Consider the following 22,442-nt stretch of genomic DNA (forward strand, 5'->3'; position numbering starts at 1 on the left):
ATGAAAAAAGGGTTTTAATATATATTTTTAAATGTTCATTAATTTTTTCCCCACTTACTTTCATTATTATTTTTTAAATTTATTTTCATTCATTGTTTTACCTCCAGCTTTTAGCCGATTTTCGATCTTTCTATCTTTCTCCCCCTATCCCACCCCTGCTAGGGTCATCTGTCACTTTCCAGAGTGCTTACCCTGGTCTGGCCATTATCACATTTTGCTTCCTTAATGTCACCATTAGCACCTCCTTTAGCCAGTACAACCACCATTAACAACTCTTTGGCCTTTTGTTTGTGACATCTTTTGCCATCTCTCCTTTGCCTCACCTATCGCTGACCTTCTATCCAGCTTCACCGATTTCACCCCCCTTAATCAGTATATATTTCACCACATCTCTACCTCCCTTTAGATCTGAAGAGAAGTCATACAGACTCGAAATGTTATCTCTGTCTCTCTCTCTCCACAGATGCTGTCAGACCTGCTGAGTTTTTCCAGTATTTTTTGTTTTTGTTCTAGCACAATTGGTCTCTCTCAACCTTCTCTTCTCCAAGAAGAACAGTCCCAGCTTCTCCAACAATGGTTCCAGGGATGAAAACCATTCTCATAAATCCTTCAGCATCCTCTCCAATGCCTTCACATCCTTTTTAAAATGCTACCCAGAATTGGACATAATACTCTAGTTGAGGTTGAACCAGTCTTTTATAAAGGCTTGCTGTAACTTCCTTGCCTCTATTTATTAACTGCTTGCTCAATATGCCCTGCCACCTTCAATGATTTGTGCACATATACCCCCAGATCCCTCTGCTCCCGCACCCTCTTTAGAATTGTACCCTTTATTTTATATTGCCTTAGTTCTTCCGACCGGAATGAAACACTTCACACTTCTCTGCATTAAATTTCATCTACCATTTGTCTGCCCATTCCACCAACCCATCTGTATCCTTCTGAAGTTTATCACTATCCTCTTCACAGTGCCTAAGGCTTCCAAGTAACATCAATGACTTTCCCAGTGGCACTTCCATACCTTCTCCAGTAATCTCATGCAGTCATCTAACATGCGGTTCACCCGATTTGTCAGGGTCTTCTGCTCTTCCTCCTCCTCAATCGCCTCCCAAAAAGAAAACTCCAAATTCTTTTTAACAGATTGAACTGATCTTTTCCAAGGGATTGGCATGGGAGGACGTTTGTAGGTCTTCCCTTTGGAAGCTAACCACTCTTCAAGACATTTCCTAAAGCAAAATTGGAGTAGTACCATTAGAAAAACAAGCACAGAGTGCTGCAAATTCTTAGCAAGTCTGGCAGCAATTGTGTAGAGAGATAAACAAAATTAATGTTTCAGGTCGACAACTTTTTATCAGAACTCACTGATCTTTTGTAGCTATTCCCATCTTAAAGATGTCAATCTGGTCATTTACAAATCCTGAACGGCAAACAGAGCACTGAATGTGTGTCCGGATGAACATATTATACGAGTTACCTCTAGCAACCTCTGAGCATTGCAGGCACATAATTATATTTCTCTGCAACATTCACTTAAAGTCTTATATATTTTATATCACCTGCACAAGGGAAAATTCTGGGAATAAACTTTGTCCTTGTCTGCTGATCACAGAAATGCAAGCAGCAGGGCTTAGCACCAATATCTACCCAAATAAACCAACCAGGTAAGGCACCCAGTGCAATATAGCTATCAAGAATTTAAGACAGCTACAGAACTTCAAGACAACTCCATCTACAAGAGGGGCTGGGCAATGAAAATCAGCCCAGGCTACTCATGCGCAGAGTAGGACCTGCGGTTCCCCTAACAATGGAATAACACGGAAGCAACTTTGTTTTTTGAAAAACTGATACTGAAAACAAATGTTTAAAAAAAAAAAGAAATGAATTTCTACTTTAAAACAATGCATTGTGTTATGAGATCTGACATTTTGGCTAAACTGTTCATTTGAAATCAAGATGGCGCATTTGTTTTCTTCTAAATGCTGTGTTATGAACCAGAGGGGATGTTACTAGAAAAAGGTGGAACATTCTGCAGCTATATTTTAGTTGCAAGCACTCTCCAGTTACATCTCGAATAGTTTAGTTATGTGAAACGCTATTTATACTTTGGCCCTTTAGTGAACTTCACAGCAACCCATAAAAACTCCGTAATAACCAAGAGTTGTCCATTAGTGTGAGATTTCCATCACACATTTAATGTGTACACTGAATAGGAATATAAACCTACAAACTGTAGTAGCTTGGCTGATCGCCCTGTCTGATGACATTTATAAAGGGTAGAAAGATTCAGAAGGCAAGAGAGTTGCACTTACGGGGGGACAGACCCAGCCCAGGAGTTTTGGAACACAATTTTTCAAAATGTGAGACAGACAAAGCTATTATTAACTGAGGATAAAAATTTAAGCACAGATCTTCCCCTGCATTTTAATTGGGCAGAAAACTTCTTTCAAAAGCATATTCTTTAAAGAGAAACCATTCTAGTGCAAACAGTAGAGTTGCAGGTCAAAACAGAATCAAACCATTTTCCTGCAGTTAAAAACCACTCCCTCTTACCTCCTTTCATCTTGTCCTTTTACTGTCTTACTCACAGTGTTTTCATCTGGCCGACATTTAGTAATGCCAAGTGCTGGTGCAGTCAATTTGTTAACGCTCTGTATTGCTCCATTACTTTGCTTTATGCTCCTGGGGACACACCGCAAAGCTGGATGCATTCTTTCAGCAGATCTGGTGAAAGGTTGCCAGATTATCATTGGCCTATTTCCAGTAGAATTAGTTGCATTCTGTGGTAAGCCAGTACCAGGTTTGGTTTTGTCACTTGCCAGCTGTTGTTCTGATTTGCTCAGTCTCTTGTAGCCATCGTTCTTATCCATCTCTGCGTTTGTGGACTGTTTTGGAACCATTGCCATTCCTTCAGGTTTAGCTGGACCATGTGCCACCTTGCCAGTGCCTACAGGTTTAGCTGTACCATGTGCCAGCTTGGCAGTGCCTACAGGTTTAGCTGCACCATGTGCCAGCTTGGCAGTGCCTACAGGTTTAGCTGCACCATGTGCCAGCTTGGCAGTGCCTACAGGTTTAGCTGCACCATGTGCCAGCTTGGCAGTGCCTACAGGTTTAGCTGTACCATGTGCTGCCTTGGCAGTGCCTACAGGTTTAGCTGCACCATGTGCCAGCTTGGCAGTGCCTACAGGTTTAGCTGCACCATGTGCTGCCTTGGCAGGGCCTACAGGTTTAGCTGCACCATGTGCCAGCTTGGCAGGGCCTACAGGTTTAGCTGCACCATGTGCCAGCTTGGCAGGGCCTACAGGTTTAGCTGCACCATGTGCCAGCTTGGCAGGGCCTACAGGTTTAGTTGGACCATGTGTTGCCTTGGCAGTGCCTTCAGGTTTAGCTGTACCATGTGCTGCCTTGGCAGGGCCTACAGGTTTAGCTGCACCATGTGCCAGCTTGGCAGAACCTACAGGTTTAGCTGCACCATGTGCTGCCTTGCCAGTGCCTACAGGTTTAGCTGCACCATGTGCCAGCTTGGCAGGGCCTACAGGTTTAGTTAGACCATGTGTTGCCTTGACAGTGCCTACAGGTTTAGCTGTACCATGTGTTGCCTTGGCAGAACCTACAGGTTTAGCTGCACCATGTGCCACCTTGCCAGTGCCTACAGGTTTAGCTGCACCATGTGCTGCTTTGCCAGTGCCTACAGGTTCAGCTGGACCAAGGGTTGCCTTGGCAAATTTAGCTGCACCAGGGGCTGCTTTGGCTGTTCTATCTATATCAATGGCCCATAACCTATTATCTGAAGCAATGTCTTTTGATGTGCCAACTTGCGATTTAATTGCCTGTTCTGTGAATGGTTTAATTAAATCTGCATCAGCAGAGTGTCCAACATTTGGAGCCATATCCACCGTGCGCTTGCTTTTCTTCTCTTGATCATCTGATTTATGGAGGTTTTTAGCACATGTTGATGCTGCAGGGTTTAAACCCTCTTCATATTGTTCTGAATGAGCTGTCTGAGCAGCTGTAGGTTCATTTTCTATTGTATTTGACTCCACTGGGAATAAAGTAGGTGCTATTTTATTGGCAGTAATCCCTGTTTGGGGAAACGTAGGAACAGTTTTGGAGAGAGTTTTCTTGGTTTCAGAGGTTTTTGTGTTGGGTTGAGTTCTGGGCCTGGCAGCCACTGATTTGCCATCATTGGTAGATGTTAAGTTGTTTATGCCTTTGAGTTTAGATGGTTTTGTGGAACCACCATCTTTCAGCGCTCCTCCCTGAAACAAAATTAGAAAAAGCTCACAGAGTAATAAAAGCAAGCTGAGTCAGCGAGTAAATCCAAGTCGATTTTTCACTGCCCAAACTTTTGTTTTTGAATTGGAACTAGACTGGGTTAACCTTAAATACAAATACGTTAATAGGAAGTGGGCGAAAAAAAGCTTGAATCTTTTCCAGTGAACTGTGCCCTTCTCTCCTGTAGCTTTGCCCTAATCCCTCTGGAATGTTCAGCTCCTTTGCCTTTTCATCACCTACAGAATCCCTAAACATCCCTCCATAGGCTTGCTTCCTCATCTATTATACTGTTCCTACAGTGACATGACCCACAGACCTGGGCCAGCTGTTACACACACCCCAAACATCCACCTTGATTCCACCACTACCTCTGCTGTCAGACTGTCTGCCAATCTAAGGCGGGATGTCAGACAATCTTCACTGTCCTAATATCAAGAAAGTGGAAGCCAGTGTCTTTGGCCAAATAAAGAACACTATCCTCTTGCCACATCGTCCTGTGCATTCTTAGCCACTGTCTACACGCACTCAACAGTTCATGACTTCTGCCTCCTTTCTGACTCAAAACCCATCTCCACCCTTCCTTCTACTCTTGTTTCTTTAAAAGTCACTGAAATACCTCTGTCGCTTTCAGTCTCCAACATTCCAATCTGCTTTGCTGGTCTCTCTTACTCAATCTGCCATAAACTTTTAATGTCAGCAAAATTCAGCAGTCTGCAGAATGTTTACACAGTAAGCTCAGCTCTTCCCTCACTTTGGTCCTTACTAAACTACATTGCTTCTCTTTTAGGGAAATAAGTAAAATTTAAAACCATGACTCAAATCCATAGACAAGCACCAACCTATCTCCTCCAGCCCAAAATCCCCATTACTCTGACTCTGGCCTTCTGCGTATCCCCATCCCCCGCAATCCTTAAAAGGCTCTACACTTCAAAATTCACTACTTAACCTCTCTGCCATTCTAAAAAACACTTCTCAAAATCCATCCTATCAACTCTCCATTCCTGGGTCAATAATATCTTTCCTCATGCCTGTCTTTTTTAAAAAAAGTCAACAATAATATTGTTGTATTTCTATAGAGTAATAACATCCCAAAGTGCTTCACAGGAACATTATAAAACTGGTTTAACATGAGCCACATAATTCTATTAGGGCGGTTGGCCAAAAACTCAGAAGTGGGGATGGTGGGAAAGAAGAAAAGACAAAGAGAAATAACAGAGAAACAAAGAGAAAAGACTTAGATTTATATCAACTTTCATGACCACCGAGTGCCTCAAGGTGTTTTACAGCCAACGAAGTATTTTTTAAAAAGTGTTGGCACTGTTGTAATGTAGGAATCACTGCAGCCAATTTGCACACAGCAAGCTCCCACAAACAGCAATATGATAATAACCAGATAATCTGTTGTGGTAAAAACAAAAAATTGCAGATGCTGGAAATCCAAAACAAAAACAGGATTACCTGGAAAAACTCAGCAGGTCTGGCAGCATTGGCGGAGAAGAAAAGAGTTGACGTTTCGAGTCCTCATGACCCTTCAACAGAACTAAGTGAATCCAAGGAAGGGGTAAAATATAAGCTGGTTTAAGGTGTGTGTGTATGTGTGTGTGTGTGTGTGTGTGTGTGTGTGTGTGTGTGTGTGTGGGGGGGGGGAGGGCGGTTGGGTGGGGGGAGAGAAGTGGGGGGGGGTATGGTTGCAGGGACAAGCAAGCAGTAATAGAAGCAGATCATCAAAAGATGTCACAGACAACAGAACAAAAGAACACATAGGTGTTGAAGTTGCTGATATATATCTAAACAAATGTGCTAATTAAGAATGGATGGTTGGGGAATTAAGGTATAGCTCTAGTGGGGGTGGGGGATGCATAAAAGATTTAAAAATAATGGAAATAGGTGGGAAAAGAAAAATCTATATAATTTATTGGAAAAAACAAAAGTAAGGGGGGAAGAAACAGAAAGGGGTTGGGGATGGAGGAGGGAGTTCAGGACCTAAAGTTGTTGAATCTGTTGTAGTGTTGATTGAGGAATAAATATTGGTCAGGACACAGGCCTGCTCATCTACAAAATAGTGCCAAAGGATCATTTATGTCCACCTGAAGAGGTTTAATGTTTCATCTGAAAGATAGTCTCTCTGACAGTGCAGCACTGGAAGCATGAGCCTTAATGTTTATACTCAAGGCTTAAGTCCTGTGGATCTTTGACCCAGAACCTTCCGACTCAGGTGGCAGTGCTACCCAGTGAGCCACAGCTGACACGGGCAGGTGTTAAGGAGTGTCTTGGAGGAGGAAAGATAGCTCGAGGTGCAGAGGTATAGGGAGAGAATTCTAGATTTTAGGGCCTGGGCAGCTGAACATGGCCAACAAATGTATACACACACATGGGAAGGTGTCATTACTTCTTAGCCAAGCATTGTCAAGGCCATTATCTCAATACAATCATCTGCAATAAGTCTGTGGATGCCAAGGGCATTTTTCACATGTGAATGGATTTTCTGGAGAGAGTTCTGAATAAAATCAAAGCACCAGAGAAAAGAACTGCCCATTAATCTGAACTGGATTTACATTTAGCCCCAAGGGGTTTAATTCAATGGCCAATTGCTGTGCCCTAAGTCTCATCCAAAACAATAAGTATAAATCTGGGAAAACGATACAAGAATGCTTAATGTTCCTACAAATGACACATGGACTTTAAGACTGATGTAGACGTGTCCTTGCAGATTGTTAGCTGCTGGAATGGTCAGATGAGGAGAAACCATAAAACAAAACACTGCATCAAGATCAAAACTCACAGGTGGCACAGAAATTTAGAGCAAATTGCTAGAAAGTAGATTTTTCTCATGATGGGGAAAATGAAGCATGACATTTGCCCACTGCTAAGCAATGAATATTTCTCATTTCGGACTCGAAACGTCAACTGTATCCCTCTCCGCAGATGCTGTCAGACCTGCTGAGTTCTTCCAGGTATTTTTGTTTTTGTTCTAGATTTCCAGCATCCACAGTATTTTGCTTTCATCTTAATATTTCTCCTTGATCAGCAGTGTTCAAATTGTATCAAGCAAATTTCAATAGATATTGAGCCACACAAGCAGCCAAAGGCAAGGTGTCAAAACCAACCAGTAAAGGCCCAATGCCTGTGTTAAGGGGCTGAAGGAAAGGTTCATTAAAAATTTAGATGGTGCATGCACGATGGAACACAGTTTACATCCTAGTTTCTTTTCTAGGATGTCCCTCATCTTGAACACACTCAAAGGTTATGTTTGGCATTTCTACTTGAGGTCAAAACAATATAGTTACTAGGAGTTCTCAACTCCCTGACTGAAAAGTTCATTAGAATAGTCCATTCAAATCAGATTTAATTCCATATACAGAAAGGGTGCTACTAACTTGTCTAAATTCAACCTATTATCTAGTTACTTAAGTTTAAGGTGTGATAGCTTGATGAGGAGGATTATATTCTGAAGATGTTCCAACTTACCAAGCCAGCTTTGAATGGAGCAGTTGGTGGCTGTATTTTTCGATTAGTCTTGTCCCCTAAATAGTACCTGAAGAGATATAATATATTTCTGTACAAAATGGCTTCAAAATAAAGAACACAAGGTTTAGAAATGATTTACTCAGCTTCAGTCTTACTAACACACCCCAACTCCCTCAGCAGGCCATTACTTTTAATAGAAAATGAGTAAACAGAAATATCAATCTAGATTGCGCTAAGCTGTGTTAAAAGATATTCTATAAGTATGTTGATGTTATGCCAAGTGGGGTTTTTAAACAATGTATAATAATGGCAGGCCCCTTTACACAAATCTGTTTCAGAATAAAAAAGGCCATGTGCAGGCTTATCACTCAGTCAAGGAGCCTTAAAATGCTTAAGATTCAAGGACTTGTAATATTAGTGTCAGAGGAATATAAGGAAGATTTCTATATGAGTGGAAGTAGTACTGAATCTAGTAAACTGCCTAAAAGTAACCAATAATCAACAGGAGACAAAGCACCCAGTTAACAAAGACAGCAACTGAGGACATTTCTTGTCAATAGCACTTTTTTTTAATATAAAAGAGGAATTGATAGTGGTGTTCAGCCAGAATCTGTCCAGGTAGATTCCGTAAATTCTAAGCAATCAGTTGGCATATTGCATTTATTGCCTCCAGCGCAAAAGGGAGAAACTCAAAATTAGAGGCTGTCTAAAGTGAATTAAGAGAACATTTAAATAAACATGGTGTTCCATGTGAGCTTTACACTATAATGCAGCAGTACAAACATACAAAATAAATCCAGCAACAAGATTGGAAATATAGACACACCATTACTGGGTTGGACACTGGCACAGAATGCGAGCAGTTCATTAATACACTACTTCCATAGGAGATGGCTGGTTAAACAAGACCCAGTAAGGCAGAAACACTTTGAAAGCGGGTTTTTTTTAAAACTTATTCACAGGATATGGGCGTCACTGGCTAGGCCAGCATTTACTGCCCATCCCTAGTTGCCCTCAAGGTGGTGGAGGTGAGCTGCCTTCTTGAACCGCTGCAGTCCATGTGGTGTAGGTACAGGGAGTGCTGTTAGGGAGGGAGTTCCAGGATTTTGACCCAGTGACAGTGAAGGAACGGTGATATATTTCCCAGTCAGGATGGTGAGTGGTTTGCAGGTGCTGGTGTTCCCATCTATCTGCTGCCCTTGTCCTTCTAGATGATAGTGGTCATGTATTTGGAAGATGCTGTCTAAGAAGCCTTGGTGAGTCGCTGCAGTGCATCTTGTAGATGGTACACACTGCTGCTACTGTGCGTCAGTGGTGGAAGGAGTGAATGTTTGTGGATGGAGTGCCAAGCAAGTGGGCTGCTTTGTCCTGGATGGGGTCAAGCTTCTTGAGTGTTCTGGGAGCTGCACTCGTCCAGGCAAGTGGGGAGTATTCCATCACACTCCTAACTTGTGCCTTGTAGATGGTGGGCAGGCTTTGGGAGTCAGGTGGTGAGTTATTCGCCACAGGATTCCTAACTCCTGGCCTGCTATTGTAGCCATGAGAACATGTATGATTAACCACAAGAGCTAGAGTTCCAATTAGCGATTGTGAGACACAAGGCAGAATACTGGGGGCATCGATGTAAGTAGAAGGATTAGAGGGGAAATGAGGAAAATTTTTTTCACCCAGATGCTTGTGGGGGTCTGGAACTCACTGCCTGCAGAGGTAGTAGAAACAGAAACCCTCATCTCATTTAAAAGGTGTCTGGATATGCATCTCAATTGTTGTAACCTGCAGGGTTACAGACCAAATGCTGGAAAGTGGGATTAGGCTGGGTAGCTTGTTTTTCAGCCAGTACAAATAGGATGGGCCAAGTGGCCCCTTTCTGTGCTATAATCTTCCTATGATTCTAAGGATACCCCAACCAACACGTTACCATTCTGATCAATAGATAATTACTTCCACAGACTGCAGTACTTGTGCTTTAATGTCACAAAGAGCACAGATTTGTAGGACGCAGGCAATCAGGTTACTGGCATATTCAAAGCCTGGCATGCAATCGGTAACTTTAATTGCTTCTTTTACTCCAAGTATTCATTCAAAGAGATGTGGCCACATGCAGTCCATCACCTGGCAGAGAAATTCTGACAAACCTGGCATTGGGACCTGGAACCTTCAGTTTTCCCTTTCTGGCCAGATAGGCTTCAAGTTGTTGCCTTCGACATTCTGTTTTACAAAGACAGATTACAAATTAGTCATAAAACTGTATATCATTTAAATTAATCTCAAAAATGCACTGAACTCATTCTGTAGAAGGTTACATGACAAGCTGGAGACACTACTAAAGTGGCAAACTAGATCGCAGGAAACAAAATAGCAAGTTGTCAAAGTGACAGGATAAAGTTTTGGCTGTACCTAATTTGGATTTAGTCAGTGTGCAGATACTCTTTACTCTCAATGTGAATGTGTGCACATTTCATTCTCCCGCTTTTATGTTCCAATTGCTTGGAAATCTTAAGCAGAATGAAGTGGTGGTTAATCATGCTGTATTCATTATCAGATAACAAATCTTTCTCGTGACACATTAAAATTCTGCATCAAAAAAGAAAGTCAGGGTAAAGTCAAGCTTATAACTTCCCACATATACAAGATCTCAGTTTATTTTTATTCTTTCATGGTATGTGGTGAGACCAGCATTTATTGCCTAATCCCAGTAGCCTCTGAGAAGGCATACCATGTGGTTTTGGAACACCCAGTGCTGTTAGGAAGGGAGTTCCAGGATTTTTGACTCAGCGACAGTGAAGGAACGGTGATATATTTCCAAGTCAGGACTGTAGTGGCTTGGAGGGGGGCTTGTAGGTGGTGGCGTTCCCATGTGTCTCTTACTCTTGTCCTAGGTAGAGGTCGCAGGTTAGGAAGGTGCTGTTGAAGGAGCCTTGGTGAGTTGCTGCAGTGCATTTGTAGGTGGTACACACTGCTGCTACTGTGCGTCGGCAGTAAAGGGAGTGAAACACCAACATTCACAGAATCACAGTGCAGAAGAGACCCATCGAGGCTGCACCGGCACGTGAGAAACACCTGACCTACCGACCTAATCCCATTTACCAGCACTTGGCCCATAGTCTTGAATGTTATGATGTGCCAAGTGCTCATCCAGGTACTTTTTAAAGGATGTGAGGCAACACACCCCCACCACCCTCCCAGGCAGCGCATTCCAGGCTGTCACCACATTCTGGATAAAACTCACGTTTCCCCTAAACCTCCTGCCCCTCACCTTGAACTTATGCCCCCTTGTGACTGACCCTTCAACTAAAGGGAACAGCTGCTCCCTATTCACCCTATCCACGCCCCTCATAATCTTGTACACCTCGATCAGGTCACCCCTCAGCCGTCTCTGCTCCAACGAAAACAACCCAAGTCTATCCAACCTCTCTTCATAACTTAAATGTTTCATCCCAGGCAATATCCTGATGAATCTCCTTTGCACCCCCTCCAGTGCAATCACATCCTTCCTATAATGTGGCAACCTGAACGGCACACAGTACTCCAGCTGTGGCCTCAACAAGGTTCTATACAACTCCAACATGACCTCCCTACTTTTGCAACCTATGCCTTGATTGATAAAGGCAAGTCTCCCATATGCCTTTTTCACCACCCCACTAACATACCCCTCTGCCTTCAGAGATCTATGGAGACACATGCCAAGGTCCCTTTGTTCCTCAGAACTTCCTAGTGTCATGCCGTTCATTAAATACTTCCTTGTAAAATTACTCCTTCCACAGTGTATCACCTCACACTTTTCAGGGTTAAATTCCATCTGCCACTTATCTGCCCATTTGACCATCCTGTCTGTATCTTCCTGCAGCCCAAGACATTCAACCTCACTGTTAACCACCCAGCCAATCTTTGTGTCATCTGCAAAGTTACTAATCCTACTCCCCACATAGTCATCTATGCCGTTTATATAAATGACGAATACTAGGGGACCCAACACAGCTCTGTGGTACACCACTGGACACTGGCTTCCAGTCACTAAAGCATCCTTCTGTCATCACCCTCTGCCTCCTACAACTTTGAATCCACCTTATCAAATTACCCTGTATCCCACGTGCATTTGCCTTCTTTATAAGTCTCCCATGTGGGACCTTGTCAAAGGCTTTGCTGAAATCCATATAAACTACATCAACTGCACTCCCCTCATCTACACACCTGGTCACCTCCTCAAAACATTCAATCACATTTGTTAGGCATGCTGCCTATCCCTGATCAAACCTTGCCTCTCCAAGTGGAGATAGATACTCTCCTTCAGAACTTTCTCCAATAGTTTCCCGACCACTGACATGAGACTCACTGGCCTGTAGTTCCCTGGCTTATCTCTACAATCCTTCTTAAATAGAGGAACCACATTAGCTGTTCTCCAGTCCTCTGGCACCTCCCCCATGGCCAGAGAGGAATTAAAAATTTGGGTCAGAGTCCCTGCGATCTCCTCCCTTGCCTCCCTCTACAGTCTGGGACACAAATCATCCAGACCTGGAGATGTGTCCACTTTTAAACCTGCCAACACCTTCACTAGAAACCCAGGGGAAAGGACAGCAAGAATGGGGCAGCTGCCCTGCCAAACCTACCATATCCATCTGTTAATAGGCCTTGATGAAAGAGGCTTTGTCAGATGGAGTGCCAAACATGTTACAGGATGCACATTTTGAAATTCTACTGCTCTCCCACAGCCAAAACTATGATTCACATTTTGACCATCTTGTCTACTGCTTCAAGCTTCTGCTAATCACCAACATTTATGAAAGGTATCCACCCCACTTCACTTTTAACAGTCTACATCTGTACACCATTTGCTCCCATCATGCTGACTGTATGCACTCAGCTATGTCCCTAATGCATTGAATACCATTCACAACTCCTCAGATAGTGAAGCAGTCCATGTCTACTGTAAGACAAGATGCAGGCTTTGGCTGACAAGTGGTAAGTAACATTGCCTGGCACTTCTGTGGCACCAATGACCATCCCCAGGTGTAAATCTCCAGCAAGTAATTAAGACAGCTAATGGAATGCTATCCTTTATTACAAGAGGAATTGAACATAAAAGTAAGGATGTTATGCTTCAGTTATACAGGGCATTGGTGAGACCACATCTCGAATGCTGTGTGCAACTTTGGTCTCCTTAATTAAGGAAGGATGTAAATTCATTGGAGGTGGTTCAGAGGTGGTTTACTAGATTGGTACCTGGAATGAGGGGATTGTCTTATGAAGAAAGGTTGGACAGACTGGGCTTGTTTCCACTGGAGTTTAGAAGAGTGATGGGTGATTTAGTTTATATGGATTTCAGCAAAGTCTTTGACAAGGTCCCACATGGGAGACTTATAAAGAATGCAAATGCACATGGGATACAGGGTAATTTGATAAGGTAGATTGGCTTAGTTGTAGGAGACAGAGGGTGATGACAGAAGGATGCTTTAGTGACTGGAAGCCAGTGTGCAGTGACGTACCACAGGGATCTGTGCTGGGTCGCCTATTATACGTCATTTATATAAATGACATAGATGACTACATGGTGGGTAGGATTAGTAAGTTTGCGGATGACACAAAGATTGGCCAGGTGGTTAACAGTGAGGCTGTGTCTTGGGCTACAGGAAGATATAGATGGGATGGTCAAATGGGCAGATAAGTGGCAGATGGAATTTAACCTTGAAAAGTGTGAGGTGATACACTGTGGAAGGAGTAAATTGACAAGGAAGTATTCAATGAACAGCATGACACTAGGAAGTTCTGAGGAACAAAGAGACCTTGGCGTGTGTGTCCATAGATCTCTGAAGGTGGAGGGGCATGTAAGCAGGGTGTGAAAGAGGCGTATGGGACACTTGCATTTATCAATCGAGGCATAGATTACAAAGTAGGGAGGTCATGTTGGAGTTGTATAGAACCTTGGTGAGGCCACAGCTGAGTAGTGTGTGCCGTTCTGGTCACATTATAGGAAGGATGCGATTGCACTGGAGGGTGTGCAGAGGAGATTCACCAGGATGTTGCCTGGGATGAAACATTTAAGTTATGAAGAGAAGTTGGATAGACTTGGGTTGTTTTCGTTGGAGCAGAGATGACTGAGGGGGCGACCCGATCGAGGTGTACAAGATTATGAGGGGCATGGACAGGGTGGATAGGGAGCAGCTGTTCCCCTTAGTTGAAGGGTCAGTCACGAGGGGACACAAGCTCAAGGTGAGGGGCAGGAAGTGAAGAAAATTTTTTTTACCCAGAGGGTGGTGACGGTCTGGAATGCACTGCCTGGGAGGGTGGTGGAGACGGGTTGCCTCACATCCTTTAAAAAGTACCTGGATGAACAATTGGCACGTCATAACATTCAAGGCTATGGGCCAAGTGTTGGTAAATGAGATTAGGAGGTAGGTCAGGTGTTTCTTACGTGTCGGTGCAGACTCGATGGGCCGAAGGACCTCTTCTGCACTGAGAGATTCTGTGATTTGTTTGAAGTATACAAGATCCTGAACGGTCTTGACAAGGCGGACATGGAAAGGATATTTCCTCTTGTGGGTGAGTCCAGAACTAGGGGGCACTGTTTTAAACTTACGGGTTGCCCTTTTAAGATAGATGGGGAGAAATGTTTTCTCTCATAGGGTTGTGCGACTTTGGAACTCTCTGCCTCAGAAGGTAGTGGAGGTGGGGTCGCTGAACCCTTTTGAGGCAGAGGTAGATAGATTCTTGTGAGGCAAGGGAATCAAAGGTTATTGGGGGTAGGTGGGAATGTGGAAATTGAAACACATGATGTTCAGCCATGACCTTATTGAATGGTGGTGCAAGCTCGAGGGGCCGAATGGTCTACTCCTGTTCCTATTTCTTATGCTCTAGGAGTGAATCTAAACGCCTTCCTATGTCATTCAAGAGCATTAAATGCTTGAAGCTCCCAGCATCAACATCCTGGGGTTCAGCATTAACCCCTAACTGGGCCAGCCATATAAATACTGTGGCCACAAGAGCAGGTCAGAGGCTAGGAATCCTGCGGCAAGTAACTCACCCCGACTCCCCAGAGTCTGTCCACCATCTACAAGGTACAAGTCAGAGTGTGACGGAATACTCTCCACTTGCCTAGATGAGTGCAGTTCCCACAACACTCAAGGAGTTGGACCAAGTATCCAGGACAATGCAGTCGACATGACTCGCACCTCATCCACTGGTTCAAACATTCAGTCCCTCAACCACCGGTGCATCAAGACAACTGTGTGTACAAGCTGCATCGCGTCAACTTGCCAAGGCACCTTCCACAGCACCTTTCAAACCCACAACTGCTACCATCTAGAAGGACAAGGGCAGAAGATAGATGAGAAAACCACCACCTATAAGTTCCCCTCCAAGTCACACACCATCCGGACATGAAAATATATCGCTGTTCCTTCACTGTCTCTGGGTTAAAATCCTGAAACTTCCTTCCTAAGAACACTCTGGGTGTACCTACACCACGTGGACTGCAGCGGTTCAAGAAGGCAGCTCACCACCACCTTCTCAAGGGCAATACATGCTGATCTAGCTAGCAATGCCCCCATCCAATGAACAAAAAAAGGCAGCTCACTACCACCATCTCAAGGGCATTTAGGGAATTGCCACCGATGCTAGCATTGCCTCCAACAACCACATCCCATAAATGAATAAAGGATAAAATCTCTCGGAAACCAGTCTGTTCTTAAAACACCAGCCAGTCTTTTCTCTCTTCCGAAAGTGACGCAACTATGTTTTTATTACAGCCTTTTGTTTTAACTTGCCTCCAGTTCATGCAGCACATATCACACAGCTTGACAGCAACTGGTACGGTTAAAGGAAAATGAATGGTTACACTCATGTACACAAACTATAGAGCAACAATACAGAGTATACATAGAAATATTGAACATATGTGAGCATGTCCCTGCATTTCAGGCAATGCAATTGCAAGGAGGAACACACTTAACCCATTTGATAATTTTTTTTATTATTCGTTCAAGGGATGTGGGCTTTGCTGGCTAGGCCAGCATTTATTGCCCATCCCTAATTGCGCTCAAGGTGGTGGTGCATTGCCTTCAGCCCTTTACTTAATTTCTCAATGTTCTGAATACAACTGACAGCAATACTTCACACCAGTGCCTTGTCACTCAAAATCTTTAGTTTGGAAAACTCACAATCATGAACTGTATTACTGAGTGTTTCACACTTCAAATTGACATTTCTCACACATACAAAACTATAGTCTACCAAGATTAGAATTGACACTGGGAGAGCAACATTTCACTATTACAACAGCTACATGCCATGCACAAGAGTAGCTGACACTATTCTGAAATGCAGAAACAGAAAAAGTTAGGGGGAGAAACAGCGTGGCCATCCTTGCCACAGGTGTGAATACCAACTGCTTTTATAAATGCTGGTGCTGATGCAGAGATCTGACACAGCCAGTAACAACAAAGGGCAGGATTTTTTTTTAAAAAAAGAAAACGACGAGGGTGGGGGTGCATTTTAAAATCTTAAGCTCTGCCAGCCTTCCTCTAGGTAATAAAACATAATGTTCCAACAGCAGCAGTGCAAATCTACCCAAAGCCTCACAAACTGCACATGCACGTAGCAGCACTTGCACAAAGTGGTGTCACAAAACACCAGCCCTACCCTGGACAGACTGACAGCTCATCCCCTCCAGTATTAAACGTCAGCACACTGCTTGTGCTTTAGGTGAATTACAAGAGATCTTCCCTCTGGCATATGTGCATTGTACACACTAAGTAAATAAAATGATAGACGTAGAGACGTAGAGACGTAGAGACGTAGAGACGTAGAGACGTAGAGACGTAGAGACGTAGAGACGTAGAGACGTAGAGACGTAGAGACGTAGAGACGTAGATACGTAGAGACGTAGATACGTAGAGACGTAGATACGTAGAGACGTAGATATGTAGAGACGTAGATACGTAGAGACGTAGATATGTAGAGACGTAGATATGTAGAGACGTAGATATGTAGAGACGTAGATATGTAGAGACGTAGATATGTAGAGACGTAGATATGTAGAGATATAGATATGTAGAGATATAGATATGTAGAGATGTAGAGATATAGATATGTAGAGATGTAGAGATATAGAGATGTAGAGATATAGATATGTAGAGATATAGATATGTAGAGATATAGATATGTAGAGATATAGATATGTAGAGATATAGATATGTAGAGATGTAGATATGTAGAGATGTAGATATGTAGAGATATAGATATGTAGAGATGTAGATATGTAGAGATGTAGATATGTAGAGATATAGATATGTAGATATGTAGAGATGTAGATATGTAGAGATATAGATATGTAGATATGTAGAGATATAGATATGTAGAGATATAGATATGTAGAGATGTAGATATGTAGAGATGTAGATATGTAGAGATGTAGATATGTAGAGATGTAGATATGTAGAGATGTAGATATGTAGAGATGTAGATATGTAGAGATATAGATATGTAGAGATATAGATATGTAGAGATGTAGATATGTAGAGATATAGATATGTAGAGATATAGATATGTAGATATGTAGAGATGTAGATATGTAGAGATGTAGATATGTAGAGATGTAGATATGTAGAGATGTAGATATGTAGATATGTAGATATGTAGATATGTAGAGATATAGATATGTAGAGATATAGATATGTAGAGATATAGATATGTAGAGATATAGATATGTAGAGATATAGATATGTAGAGATATAGATATGTAGAGATATAGATATGTAGAGATATAGATATGTAGAGATGTAGATATGTAGAGATGTAGATATGTAGATATGTAGAGATATAGATATGTAGAGATATAGATATATAAAGATGTAGAGATAAAGATATAGATATATAGAGATGTAGATATAAAGATATGTAGATATGTAGAGATAAAGATATGTAGAGATAAAGATATGTAGAGATAAAGATATGTAGAGATATAGATATGTAGAGATATAGATATGTAGAGATATAGATATGTAGATATGTAGAGACATAGATATGTAGAGACATAGATATGTAGAGACATAGATATGTAGAGACATAGATATGTAGAGACATAGATATGTAGAGACATAGATATGTAGAGACATAGATATGTAGAGACATAGATATGTAGAGACATAGATATGTAGAGACATAGATATGTAGAGACATAGATATGTAGAGACATAGATATGTAGAGACATAGATATGTAGAGACATAGATATGTAGAGACATAGATATGTAGAGACATAGATATGTAGAGACATAGATATGTAGAGACATAGATATGTAGAGACATAGATATGTAGAGACATAGATATGTAGAGACATAGATATGTAGAGACATAGATATGTAGAGACATAGATATGTAGAGACATAGATATGTAGAGACATAGATATGTAGAGACATAGATATGTAGAGACATAGATATGTAGAGACATAGATATGTAGAGACATAGATATGTAGAGACATAGATATGTAGAGACATAGATATGTAGAGACATAGATATGTAGAGACATAGATATGTAGAGACATAGATATGTAGAGACATAGATATGTAGAGACATAGATATGTAGAGACATAGATATGTAGAGACATAGATATGTAGAGACATAGATATGTAGAGACATAGATATGTAGAGACATAGATATGTAGAGACATAGATATGTAGAGACATAGATATGTAGAGACATAGATATGTAGAGACATAGATATGTAGAGACATAGATATGTAGAGACATAGATATGTAGAGACATAGATATGTAGAGACATAGATATGTAGAGACATAGATATGTAGAGACATAGATATGTAGAGACATAGATATGTAGAGACATAGATATGTAGAGACATAGATATGTAGAGACATAGATATGTAGAGACATAGATATGTAGAGACATAGATATGTAGAGACATAGATATGTAGAGACATAGATATGTAGAGACATAGATATGTAGAGACATAGATATGTAGAGACATAGATATGTAGAGACATAGATATGTAGAGACATAGATATGTAGAGACATAGATATGTAGAGACATAGATATGTAGAGACATAGATATGTAGAGACATAGATATGTAGAGACGTAGATATGTAGAGACGTAGATATGTAGAGATATAGATATGTAGAGATGTAGATATGTAGAGATGTAGATATGTAGAGATGTAGATATGTAGAGATGTAGAGATATAGATATGTAGAGATATAGATATGTAGAGATATAGATATGTAGAGATGTAGATATGTAGAGATATAGATATGTAGATATGTAGAGATGTAGATATGTAGATATGTAGAGATGTAGATATGTAGAGATGTAGATATGTAGAGATGTAGATATGTAGAGATGTAGATATGTAGAGATATAGATATGTAGAGATATAGATATGTAGAGATATAGATATGTAGAGATATAGATATGTAGAGATATAGATATGTAGAGATATAGATATGTAGAGATATAGATATGTAGAGATATAGATATGTAGAGACATAGATATGTAGAGACATAGATATGTAGAGACATAGATATGTAGAGACATAGATATGTAGAGACATAGATATGTAGAGACATAGATATGTAGAGACATAGATATGTAGAGACATAGATATGTAGAGACATAGATATGTAGAGACATAGATATGTAGAGACATAGATATGTAGAGACATAGATATGTAGAGACATAGATATGTAGAGACATAGATATGTAGAGACATAGATATGTAGAGACATAGATATGTAGAGACATAGATATGTAGAGACATAGATATGTAGAGACATAGATATGTAGAGACATAGATATGTAGAGACATAGATATGTAGAGACATAGATATGTAGAGACATAGATATGTAGAGACATAGATATGTAGAGACATAGATATGTAGAGACATAGATATGTAGAGACATAGATATGTAGAGACATAGATATGTAGAGACATAGATATGTAGAGACATAGATATGTAGAGACATAGATATGTAGAGACATAGATATGTAGAGACATAGATATGTAGAGACATAGATATGTAGAGACATAGATATGTAGAGACATAGATATGTAGAGACATAGATATGTAGAGACATAGATATGTAGAGACATAGATATGTAGAGACATAGATATGTAGAGACGTAGATATGTAGAGACGTAGATATGTAGAGACGTAGATATGTAGAGATATAGATATGTAGAGATGTAGATATGTAGAGATGTAGATATGTAGAGATGTAGATATGTAGAGATGTAGAGATATAGATATGTAGAGATATAGATATGTAGAGATATAGATATGTAGAGATATAGATATGTAGAGATATAGATATGTAGAGATGTAGATATGTAGAGATGTAGAGATATAGATATGTAGAGATATAGATATGTAGAGATATAGATATGTAGAGATATAGATATGTAGAGATGTAGATATGTAGAGATATAGATATGTAGATATGTAGAGATGTAGATATGTAGAGATGTAGATATGTAGAGATGTAGATATGTAGAGATGTAGATATGTAGAGATGTAGATATGTAGAGATGTAGATATGTAGAGATGTAGATATGTAGAGATATAGATATGTAGAGATATAGATATGTAGAGATATAGATATGTAGAGATATAGATATGTAGAGATATAGATATGTAGAGATATAGATATGTAGAGATATAGATATGTAGATATGTAGAGATATAGATATGTAGAGATATAGATATGTAGAGATGTAGATATGTAGAGATGTAGATATGTAGAGATGTAGATATGTAGAGATGTAGATATGTAGAGATGTAGATATGTAGAGATGTAGATATGTAGATATGTAGATATGTAGATATGTAGAGATATAGATATGTAGAGATATAGATATGTAGAGATATAGATATGTAGAGATATAGATATGTAGAGATGTAGAGATATAGATATGTAGAGATGTAGATATGTAGAGATATAGATATGTAGAGATATAGATATGTAGAGATATAGATATGTAGAGATATAGATATGTAGAGATATAGATATGTAGAGATATAGATATGTAGAGATATAGATATGTAGAGATATAGATATGTAGAGATATAGATATGTAGAGATGTAGATATGTAGAGATGTAGATATGTAGAGATGTAGAGATGTAGAGATGTAGATATGTAGAGATATAGATATGTAGAGATATAGATATGTAGATATGTAGAGATGTAGATATGTAGAGATGTAGATATGTAGAGATGTAGATATGTAGAGATGTAGATATGTAGAGATGTAGAGATGTAGATATGTAGAGATATAGATATGTAGAGATATAGATATGTAGAGATATAGATATGTAGAGATATAGATATGTAGAGATATAGATATGTAGAGATATAGATATGTAGAGATATAGATATGTAGAGATATAGATATGTAGAGATATAGATATGTAGAGATGTAGATATGTAGATATGTAGAGATATAGATATGTAGAGATATAGATATATAAAGATGTAGAGATAAAGATATAGATATATAGAGATGTAGAGATAAAGATATGTAGATATAAAGATATGTAGATATGTAGAGATAAAGATATGTAGAGATAAAGATATGTAGAGATATAGATATGTAGAGATGTAGATATGTAGAGATGTAGATATGTAGAGATGTAGATATGTAGAGATATAGATATGTAGAGATGTAGATATGTAGAGATATAGATATGTAGAGATATAGATATGTAGAGATATAGATATGTAGAGATATAGATATGTAGAGATATAGATATGTAGAGATATAGATATGTAGAGATATAGATATGTAGAGATATAGATATGTAGAGATATAGATATGTAGAGATGTAGATATGTAGATATGTAGAGATATAGATATGTAGAGATATAGATATGTAGAGATGTAGATATGTAGATATGTAGAGATATAGATATGTAGATATGTAGAGATATAGATATGTAGATATGTAGAGATATAGATATGTAGAGATATAGATATGTAGAGATATAGATATATATAGATGTAGAGATAAAGATATAGATATATAGAGATGTAGAGATAAAGATATGTAGAGATAAAGATATGTAGATATGTAGAGATAAAGATATGTAGAGATAAAGATATGTAGAGATAAAGATATGTAGAGATAAAGATATGTAGAGATAAAGATATGTAGAGATAAAGATATGTAGAGATGTAGAGATGTAGATATATATATAGAGATATAGATATATAAAGATGTAGAGATATAGATATAGATATACACACATACATACACACTGTGTACATATACACAAACACATATACATACGCGCATATATAAACACATGTATTTTTGTTTATTATACACATACACACATTACCTATCACTACATAACACATTTTAAGTACGCTTTCTACAAATGCTTGCAAAATAATATAAGTTTGCCACCAATAAGCGCCGTTTATAAACCATGCAGAGTCACTTTACCGAGTGTACAGGGGGTTGTTACTGACGGTGATGTTATCCTGCTGTTACCGACATAACCAAGCTGCTGTCAGTAAACAACGCCGGCAATTCAATGCTGCTGAAGCTGTGAGAGAGCGCAGACCCAGTCAGGGTGAACCCGCCGGGGCTAACAGCCACCTCAGGACCCTACCTGACTCCTCGATTCGAGCGCAACTACTCCACCAACTCGCCGCCATTCCACCGCCACCGC

The 22,442-nt window shown here is 40.0% G+C and overlaps 1 protein-coding gene across 2 annotated transcripts in view; it reads right to left on the bottom strand.

Annotated features, from left to right (window-relative positions):
• The window catches only part of ckap2l (cytoskeleton associated protein 2-like), a 43,383-nt gene extending 20,941 nt beyond the window's left edge, over positions 1–22,442 (bottom strand). For both annotated transcript variants that reach the window (XM_041210115.1, XM_041210114.1), the window contains exons 1-5: positions 22,383–22,442; positions 9,876–9,948; positions 7,741–7,807; positions 2,551–4,256; positions 1,022–1,226 (exon numbers count right to left, since the gene is read on the bottom strand). In XM_041210115.1, the coding sequence (XP_041066049.1) occupies positions 1,022–1,226; positions 2,551–4,256; positions 7,741–7,807; positions 9,876–9,948; positions 22,383–22,428 (2,097 nt within the window). In that variant the 5' untranslated portion in view covers positions 22,429–22,442. The remainder of the gene's footprint in view (positions 1–1,021; positions 1,227–2,550; positions 4,257–7,740; positions 7,808–9,875; positions 9,949–22,382) is intronic.

This window comes from Carcharodon carcharias, chromosome 17 (assembly GCF_017639515.1).
Source record: "Carcharodon carcharias isolate sCarCar2 chromosome 17, sCarCar2.pri, whole genome shotgun sequence".
NCBI lineage: Eukaryota > Metazoa > Chordata > Chondrichthyes > Lamniformes > Lamnidae > Carcharodon > Carcharodon carcharias.